This window comes from Gavialis gangeticus, unplaced genomic scaffold (genome assembly GCF_001723915.1).
Source record: "Gavialis gangeticus isolate Ggan-Ray unplaced genomic scaffold, GavGan_comp1, whole genome shotgun sequence".
Classification (NCBI taxonomy): domain Eukaryota; kingdom Metazoa; phylum Chordata; order Crocodylia; family Gavialidae; genus Gavialis; species Gavialis gangeticus.
Window position 1 is genome coordinate 6,478,829 of NW_017729001.1, and position 10,329 is coordinate 6,489,157.

Sequence of the window (10,329 nt, forward strand, 5' to 3'; positions counted from 1 at the left end):
GGGGGCCCTTGCCCCCCCCCCCCAGTGGCCAGTCAGTGACTGGTGGGGGTGTGTGGCTCTTTTGAGCGGTGTGATCATCCACAGGGGACCCCCCTCCCCCTAGTTCGCACAATCGGCCATGGGGGGACCACAGGGATCGCTTCTGGCACCTCCACTCCCCAACGGGGGGGCACCAGTGCTCTCGCCTGCCCCCTCCTGCTCACCCCCCCATCGCCTAAGCAGGGAATGCCACTGTCAGGGGGTGCACCAGCACTGTCAGGGGGTGCACGTGCACCCTCTACCCATTGCCACTGCCTTAGCTCACACTTACATAGACAAGGGTTCCCACAAAATGCAGAAATCAAGTGTCAGATGGTTACACAGACACATGCATTTGCTGCCTCTGAATGACAGAGACTGCTCCTTTCTCAATAAATGCATCTGTCTCTAAAATTCCAGTTTATTGCCCTATTTGCTAACACTCACTGGTCACTGACAGGCAAGACAGAAAACTGGATGCTAATGTTCCTAATGTACAGGCCATTTTTACTTAGCCAGAGGGGAATCTCCATTAACTATTAACAGTGCAAAGGCCATGTCACACCAATGAATATTTTCTCAAATCCAAGATAAGGTTTTAACAAACAGGCAAAAGAGCAAGAGGTCAAGCCCTGAGGGGAAGGGGGGGTGGCGGGGGGGCGGGTAAAGTGTCAGGGTATATAGGCATGGAGAGGTAAGTAGCAGAAGGGCAGGTGCCAGGTGGGAGGCATCGGGGGAGTAAGTTGAGGGGCGAGGGGGCAAGGTGTGGGGGTCAAGGGGCAGGGGGGAAGATGCTTGGCTCCCCACCCCCTGCCTGCCCCCTGCCAGTGTTTTTCCCACTGCAGCAGTGGGAGTATGAGTTCAAGATTACCCTCTAGTAATTAGAATCTATACATGGAAAATTATAACAAATGTGTAAGTTTTCTATGTATAGAATCTGATTACTGGAGGGTCATCTTAAATTCAGGGTCATCTTCTGTAAATACAGTAGTTCTAACTTCATCCAGTAGGGGGCAGAGCTCTATAGCCTTTTTAGTTTAGATTGTTCTGGCCTAAATTCTCAGAACTAATCAGAAAAGAAGGCTTTTTGTGATATCTTTTATTGAACCAGCTGTATGGTTGGAAGATACGTTAGATAAGTTTTTGGGCACAAATTGGAATGGTACTTTGTGCCTGAAAGCTTGTTTGCTAGCTCTCCCCACTATACGGTTTGTCCAGTAAAAGAAGTCGCATAAAACCCTTACAACTTCTACCTTTCCTAGACCATCATGGCTACAGCAGCACTTTAAGACCATCAGAACTAACCAGTGATTTGCAGGGCCATTGTTAGACACTGCAAATAGAGCAGATTCCAGCTTGTCTGAACTAGGCCCCCCAAATCACTAGTTACTTTTGAAAACAAAAGTCTGGCTTTGAGTTACTTCCTCTGCTGTTGTTGCAGTGGCCCTTTCCCAGCATCTGTGCCCAGTGTCTTTGGAGCAAGGCAAATACTTGGCTGTATATAGATAGAGTAGGGCCATAGATAGACCAGCAATCATAGTCATCAGCAAAGGCTGAACTAAGGGGCTTCTGTACCAAAGGTAGGCACCTAACACTTGAGTTAAAGAGGAGCTCCTGCAGGTGGGAGTGACTAGCAGGCTCTTGCATGTGCAGGTGACATGATTGCTTGTACTAAGTTCCTTGCAGTGCAGCATCTTCCTCTCAGCCATGGCAGAAAAAAGCTGTATTAGATGTAGAGGAGTGGCACAGAGAGTCTTCCAAGAGCTATAGAATCATAGAATCATAGAATCAATGAGTCGGAAGGGACCTAGACAGATTGTCTAGTCCGACCCCCTGCCATGGGCAGGAAGGAGCACTGGGGGTGGCAGGGGTCATAAAACCCCAGCCAGGTGCCTATCCAGTCTCCTCTTGAAGATTTCCAGGGAAGGTGAGAGCACCACCTCTCTGGGAAGCCTATTCCAGGCTCTGGCCACCCTTACAGTGAAGTAGTTCTTCCTAATATCTAACCTAAACCTATCCTCCCTCAGCTTGTGGCCATTGTTCCTGGTGACTCCAAGGGGGGCCCTGATGAACAGACTTTCCCCAAGTCCCTGCTGGTGGCCCCTGATAAAGTTGTAGGCAGCCACAAGATCCCCAAGGGACCAGAGGAAGCAGCTAACCCTGCTTACTGCTATGCTTTTGTGTTTTAGGGCCAGGCACAATGACTGATACAGAGCTGGACAATGACGGTGCTGCCCTTGAAGACCAGAAGGATGAAAATGCTGAATCCAGTAAGGACACAGCCTGTGCACAGGAGTTTGCTCTGTCCCGTATGCTGATACTGACTTCCCTTGCATCAGGCAGTACGTGATTGTGGATGCCATCGCCACTGCTCACTCTCGCCTCCCCAATGCAAAATTAATGCTCAGAGTGAGGACTGAGATGAGGACTTTTTTGGCTCGGTTTAATTCTGTTTCATTAAATCAGGGGTGTCCGACTCATCTGACCCTGTGGGATTCAGGATTTGTGATCTTGATTTGGCCTGTGGACCAGCCCTGCACCATGTGGGCCAGATGAGTGGTGCAGGGCTAGTCCACAGGCCAGATCAGGATTACACATTCCACCCCCACCCCGCACCTCCCCACCTGCATGCCAGATCCAGTACAAGCAGCACAGCCTGGGACCAGCCCAAGCAAGAACCATGGGCTGTGCATCCCTCAGGGGCTGGCCCCAGTATGTGTCACAGCCTAGGACCCAGCCTGAGCAAACCCTGTGGGAAACATACATCCCAGGCACTGTGTGTGGGGTGGTCTGGTGTAGCAAAAGGGGCAGCACCAGGGGCCAGATGGCAGGGCTTCATGGGCTGGATGCATCCCACGGGCCATATGTTTGATGCCCTTGCCTTAAATGAACTTGCCATGAGAAAAGTCTAGAGGGCAACACCAGGGACTGAAATGCTCTTAGCCTTGCTCAGACAACAGAGCAAGCTTTCTTCTCACAGTACCCTGTAATTAGCCAGTGGAGGGGCCAGCTGAGGGCAGAGCTTACTCAGCACAGCCCCTCTTCTAAATCTGACCAGGCGTACAACGTGTTAAAAATGAAGAGTTGGTGCTTCAGGTACTTTTGAATGGTTTTATTTTTCACTTCATCTCACATGTACAAAACTCACCTGTAAGTGCATGTACATGCATGCACACTCTTACGCACCTGCCAGTAAACATGAATGTTCTTGTCAGCAGACACACAAAGACACCCCAGGTGGCTTGCAATGTACATGCATACTTTAACTGGTGATACACTGTGCTGCCCCCTCTTAAGTCTCCCATTAAGGTCCTAGCACTCTTCAGTGATGCCTTACAACATCTCATCCCATGCAGCATCTCATTGACCACTTTTGTGAGTCAGCTGTCTTGCTGATCTTGTTTCTGGAATGACTGGGAATTAGGTGCCTCAATCCAGCAGCTCATTGTTGAAGGCCTGGAGTACTGTATCACTGAATACTGTTCATGATTTGGAAGCACTAGGTCCCTGCCCCAAAGAACTGACAGTCTTAATATCAACCCGTGAGTGGTGGCAGATGGAACATGATGCCTGGACAGCATGTCTTATAGGCAGGCTGATGGATGTGCACAGTGCATCACAGCTTGCTTCTCCCAAAGCAACAGCAAGTAGGATCACTGAGGTTCACCATCCAGTGGGAAGGAAGGGTGTTTGCACACTTTGTGCACCTTTCTGAATAGGTTGGCAAGAGAGCCATGTAATTTCAGTCCATTTACTTAGCATCCCCTTACACCTTATAAGTGTGTCACCTAACAATTAGCAGCCAGTTAATCTCCCACCTGCCTCTAGGGTGAATTCCACTGAACAAGCCTATCCTTCCCCATAGAACAGATGGGCCTCCAGGCTGAGTCTTGTCAGTGTTTATTGCACAAGGTTTCATGACTACTAATGGAAATGTGTAACCACCCCACAGACACAGAGGAGACAAAGCAGCAGCCATCCCATTCTGAGACTGCAAGAGCTTGGGAAAAGGACCACTGCGATTACCTCTTAGACTCTATTGATGCTCAGCTCAGCCAGCTGGAGGTATGTGGGGAGGGGCCAGGCAAGGGATGGAAATCTAGTTATAGATCAGAAGGGGATGAACAATAAAGAGTGGGAAGGGTTAGTCCCAGGTACTACTGAGGTACCAGGTGTGCAGGATCTGGCCACCTCTCTGGCTTAGTCCACATTGGAGAACCTGGCCACAGGGCAGGGAAAGCACCTCTGCCTGGAATGTCATTGACACTATGTAGGATCTCTACAATGCACTGGATCTGCTATGAATGCCTTCCCTTCATGAACACACTTCATGTCCTTTCCTGGACCCTGAGTAACCAACTGAGGGGTGCATGACAGTTCTTCCATAACCTGTTTCTTCCCCATCTGCAGTGGCAGGGCTCTGGGGCAAGAATTACATGCACCAGCCCAGAAGTGGAGCATATCTCCCTGGAGTGTTCACCTGATGCCTCACCCATGGCAGGTGAGTAAGTGATGTGAGAGAAGTGATAGCATAGGCTTATTCCTGTGGTGAGCAATGTGCGGTCACATTGGGGCCAAATGGGACTTTCCCTAGTAAGGCATGGAGAGCAGCTATTGGAGGTCCCAAATGAAGTGGGGACCCCATTGCATGAGGCTCTTGATCCACACTAGAAGAAATGGGCCCTACCAAAAGAGTGTTTGATCTAATTAGACAAGACAAAGACAAAGGGAGTAATGAGGAAAGGACAAACAAATTCTCATAGCAGCTTCAAAAGGGGAAGATGAGCTGTTGTTCAGGACTACGCAGCAGCCACTATTTGGTAACAGTCTTGTGTGCGTGAACCTGTTGCATACAAGTGAGGTAAATCACTTTGACTTTGACGCTGGATAAACTGTTAGAGGTGAAGCAGTTTTGCTGCATTTGTAGGGCTACAGGCTACTGCACATCTGAGTTAAATTTAGCAAACAGCACATCATAAACCCAGAAGACAGGAGAAGCTGCAAGAAACACTCACTCCATAAACTAGCAAGGAAGCCATAATGCGGTGATCACCAGGTTCAGTAAACACAAGCATACATGAATGAGAAGAACTAAACAATGAACTTTATTGTGGAGTAGTAGGCAACCTCTGTAGAACCTTGCCTGTCTCTGAATAGCTTAACTGAGCCACCATCTCCCAGTTCTCAACCTCTGAAATCCAAGTAAAGAAGCAACTCCAAACTACAGCCTGAGTCACTGCACTTAGATGGCAGAAAGTAGTTCTGTTTAAAAGATACTAGAGCACACCCACAATTCTCTTAGAAACTACCAAAAAGGGGCAGAATTCTACTGTTGGCTCCCTGCTGAGTGGAGACAGGGTATCAAATGAACATTAAAATGACAAATAGTAATACAAGACTGATCAGCCTGACTCAGGTCCATGCACTGCAGTGTTTTTCTCTGACCATTGCCATGTGCAGCACCAGGTACTTCCAAGAAAGGCTTGAAAAATCCTGCAACAGGAAGCTGCCATAGTATACAGGCCTGGCAAGAGAACAAAGGTCATTGGAGCAGCATAGCTCCCTGGTGAATGGCAGTGGAGGGTGCATGTCCTGGGTTCTGTTTCTACACTGGGATTGTTTTGGGACCTTGGGCAAATCTCTGTGCCTCACTTTCTCCATTTGCTAGTTGGGGATAATGGTAGACACCATTTTTTTTAAAGTAGTTTGAGATCTACAATTGAACAGAACAGGACTGGGGAAACCTCTGCCATAGCCTTGAATTACTCTGTGGGGAAACAGAGGCAAGTCTTTACAGCTTACTAAGTAGTGTTGAGCTGATGTTGGTGCCGTGAGAGGCAAGAATTTTTGTAGGTGATATCTTTTATTGGACCAACTCTGGTTGGGAGAGACACAGGCAACCTTTCACATATTAGAGTACATGGTGCCCAAAAGCTTGCCTCTCTCTCCAAACATTGAGTTGGTCCAACAAAAGATATCACCCACAAGAATTCTTGCCTCCAGCTTATTAACTCATTTAAAAAATCAGTTTCTCTTTTGTGCCTAGTTGCTTGGACCTGAGTTCCAGGAGGGGCTTTTACCTTGTGCAGTTGGACATTGCTAGCATGCTTTAAATAGAGCAGTTGCCCCATACATTGTGCTAGTTCTAAGCCTCCCAACTGGATGGAGATTCTTGTTCTGGTTCCCCAGCTCCATTTCCTGTTGATTTGTGCTGGGAAGGTGAGCACACTCATCTGTATTAATCTTGATTAGAGGAAGAACTCACTGCTCCTTATTTACTTCTCTCCTCTATGCAGAGATGAAAGGATGCTATGGAACTAAGGATATCATCTCCTTGGGTGAAGTTGGTCCCTCTCAGAAAGATGAATACAGCTGGAGGATGAGGAACCTCCTTGGCTCTGAGCTGACCCCAGAAAATCTGAGCTACCAGAGTGACTCGAATTCCATTTGTACAGAGGACTTTGCCACCAGGTTTGAGGAAGACATGGTCGACCCTCTAGTGAATTTTGATGAGGAAGGTGGTGTGCTTGCTTTTGACTTCTCAACTGAGAACTCCACTGGGGAGGGAACTGCTGTAGGAATGACAGCAGGAAGCACTGGTCCTTCTTTCTGTGTGAAGGAATGTGAAAACACATTGGAGGTTCTCACAAGCCATAGGCAAAGAAAGCATGAGTACCTGCAGCAGCCTAAGGAGGAGTTGGAAGATGACTTATCGGTGGCTTCAACTAGTGGTGTGGAAAGGCCCCAATTTGTAAGCACTAGGAACAGGAGAGAGAGCCTGGAGTCTTTGGGAGGAAGGATATCCAGGCTGAGCCAGAGCAACACCATGCACACATCAAGCAGCATGGGCACAGAGAGGGCCAGCTCCACAGGTATTTGGACCTGTGGTCATTTGACCCTGGAATTGGTGAGGACCCCTGAAGAAAGTGCTTCATGGCCCACAATGCAAGGGAGTGAAGGCCTGGAGGGTTCATCCAGATGGGCTCAGCCTCTCCCTGGAGGGAGCAGGTTGCTGTTTGAAGAGCTGAGTCCTGGACAGCTGTTCAAGGCTCTAGGTGTCTCTGCTAGCCACACCAGGTCCTGGGATGGAAGAACAGCTCAGAGTCCATCCACAAGAAGACAGGCTGAACATCGGCACATCTCCTCAGATCACCCCTCTCACACCACCACACTCAAATCCACCTCCAATGGCTCTTCCCTAGCCTCTGAAGGGCAGATGAGATCTCAGCGCATAACCCTCCTGCAGACCAGTCAAGGGCTATCCCCTGAGCTAGGGAAGCCCATGGAACAGTGGTCAGCATTGCAAAGCTCAGCTGTGAACAACCATTTGTCTAGTAGACCTGAAAGTGCCCAGATGCCCCCAGGTAAAGCCAAAGACATCTGTGGTCTAACACAGGATAGGTCTTGGGATGTGAACGCTCTCCCTGCATTCAGTCGACAAGATCCCAGAACAGATACAGAACTGACACAGCAGGAGGCAGTGACTCCCTCACGACAGTCTGGAAAGGACATTGCTTATGCGGTGGAAAGTGATGGCATAGAAGAAGTTTGGGCTAGCTCTGAGCTAGAGCATCAGCCAGCAAAGAGGAGAGCTTGCTGTCCAAATCCTTGTAAGTCTGGAGCACGGTGCTGGAATTGTGGTGGGGTTGTGTAGCAGGACCAGGGCCCCTGGGGCAGCGATAGCACACTGCTAGTGGCCATGTGGCTCCTGCCCTGCTTTGGCTCCCTGGTTATACTCCCTCTTCCCTTGTCTGCCATGCCTTTGTTGGAATAATTTGAATGTGACAAAGGGAGGCTGCTCCAGGGTCCCTAAGTGAGTTTTTGTCTGTGTTTGGCCAATGGGTCCTTCCCAAACCCCACTGTACCCAGTCCTGTCTGATGCCAAGCAGGCCCTCTGGGCCCATCTGTACCCCTACAACATCTGTTGCTTTAAGGGTTATTTGTGGTGTCCTTCCACCCCTACATCCATGCCCATGCCTCACAGATGTTCATGGTAAATTGCTTCAGTGGGCACCTGGCCTCCAATATGCTGCCAGGCCTCACCTCCATGCCCTTGTCAGGGCTTTGGCATTCCCAGGTACCACCTCTTTCCTTTAGCCGCCCTCCCCTTAGCCTAGGCCCACTGTGTTAGATGTGGCTTACGGGCTCCAGCCCCTGTTTTGCCCTGTCTCTGGCTTTGGGCCCCTGCCCCTGTTTCCTGCCCCTCAGATTCTGGGCCCTTGGCTGTAGCTTCACCTGTCTTGGGCACTGGTCCTAGTCTTCTTAGGCTCAGACCATGAAAGGGGGGGAGTGTTAGTGTGGATGTAGAGCATTGGTTGAGGGCATAGGGAGGTGTGGGAGTCGACTGTGGAGAGCAGATGCTGGAATAGTACCTTTGGGGTAAGATGTCAAAGGCAGTTATAGACTGGCTCTCCAGGGCTCTGACAAAAGCCTCCAGGGAATGCTGCTTTTCCAGTGATCATTGGCCATGTTGCTAATTCAGGTAGAATGCGGCCTCTCAGAATATGGCCTGTCTACACAGGGTAAATACCCTTCCTTTGACAAAGGCACACACATACAAATCTGTGTTGTGTGATCCCAGTAGAGACTGAAACAAACATGGCAGTTTGTTCTCATCATCCCTCTGACACCATAATTTACTGCCAGGGGCACCACTGGGTTTTTTTTTGAGAAGCAATGGATTGAACTGGATAGAAAAATAAATCAATAGTGATAAAGTACTGGTACTACAGTCAGCAGTAGGGTGGGAGGTATTGGATGGAAGAGAGGGTGAGGCTCCCCACAGCAGTGTTGGGGCTGAGCAGGGCCTGTGGGCTGGGGGACACAATATGGAGAAGGCTTTGCTAAAACCTAATTTTCTGTCTGGGGAGCCAAAAAAGTTCCCAGAGAAGCTTCATCCATTCTCCTTGCTTTTCCCCTGCCTCCACTGCCACCTCCACTCCTACCCTGATTTTGTAATGAAACAAACAGACAAAAAATATCTGGTTGAATGCAAATTAAGCAAAGCTGAACTCTGCTAGTTGCCTGAGGTGAAGGCCATGTGGACCCTAGTGGTTAGAGCACTCTCAGGGCTTAGACAGACATTTCTTTTCTTGCGCTTCATCCACTGTTGCAGCATGACCCAAAGCCTGTGCCCACGTGCAGGCTTTTTGTCCCAGTTAAAAAAATGGTTGATCTGGCCCCCAAAAGTCAGGTCTGCAACAAAAAAGCTGCTGCTTAAAACAGCAGCATCTTTATTGTGGGAAAGTTTTCCATGATGAAGTTAACATGTGAATAGGTATTCCTGTTCACTAATATCCTATGGACCCCTGCTCTCCCTGCCTCTTTCCAAGGGAGAGGGAGCATCAGTGGGAGCTGTCTGGCCAGAACACTACCTGCTGCATGGTCCTACTGATCAGCTGTTTGGGGTGGCTTTGTCACTGATCTGAGGGATGCACCTGCTTGGTCCTGCTGATCTGGCAGGACTGGGCAGTAGGGGGCTGTAGGAGTGGCATGGCCAAATGGCTATGTGACTTTCTTTGTCTGATGTTCTGGAGGATCTGTCCCATACCTGGGGCTGTCCCCTCCTTGGTTCTGCCTATTAACTGAAGAGTCGCCCCTCCCATCCCCCTCTCCCTTAGCTAGAGAGTATACCTTTGTGGCATCTTTGGATGGTGTCACATGTTCAACTTAACACTAAGTGCTAAGTTAACACATGAGCTGCTGGGTGTTCAAGCAGTTTAGCACATGTTAAGTACCCTCATAGTGTTGCAGAGTTGTTCCCTTTCAGGCGGGGGTTATCTCCTAACACCAACTTACTTTCACAGAATCATAGAATCACAGAGAAGCAGGGCTGAAAGGGACCTTCAGAGGTCATCTAGTCTAACTGCCCTGCCTGAGGCAGGATCAGCTCTATCCAAACCATCCCATACAAACCATAATCTAAACTCTACATAAGATTAGAACAACCCTGACTCAAAATGGACCTAACACTTTAACCTGCCACAGGTAAAGCAGGGAAACCATGGTAGCCAATGTCCTGCTTCTATGAAATGCTGTCAATATATGCCCAAGAGGTCCTGAGTAGAGGGAACATGCCCCTTGTGACAGAGGGAGGCAAACCCCCCCAGTCCATACCAACCTGACCATGGGGTAAAATTCCTTCCTGACTCCAGATATGGAATTTGGTTTGACCCTGAGTGGAGGGGCAAGACCCACTAGCCAGGAACCTCTGGCCTTGGTCCCAGGAAGAGCTTTGGCACACCCCAGTCAAAGTCCCCAGCCTTGGCTGTAGCCAACACCTAATGCCTCTGGGAAGGTGTAAAACCACCT

At 49.2% G+C, this 10,329-nt stretch overlaps 1 protein-coding gene across 1 annotated transcript in view; it reads left to right on the forward strand.

Moving 5' to 3' along the window:
• Positions 1 to 2,182: 2,182 nt before the first annotated feature.
• The window catches only part of LOC109290319, a 52,816-nt gene continuing 44,669 nt past the window's right edge, over positions 2,183 to 10,329 (forward strand). Inside the window, exons 1-4 of the mRNA XM_019506763.1 lie at positions 2,183 to 2,288; positions 3,971 to 4,083; positions 4,429 to 4,519; positions 6,315 to 7,628. Of these exons, the coding sequence (XP_019362308.1) occupies positions 2,219 to 2,288; positions 3,971 to 4,083; positions 4,429 to 4,519; positions 6,315 to 7,628 (1,588 nt within the window). The 5' untranslated portion in view covers positions 2,183 to 2,218. The remainder of the gene's footprint in view (positions 2,289 to 3,970; positions 4,084 to 4,428; positions 4,520 to 6,314; positions 7,629 to 10,329) is intronic.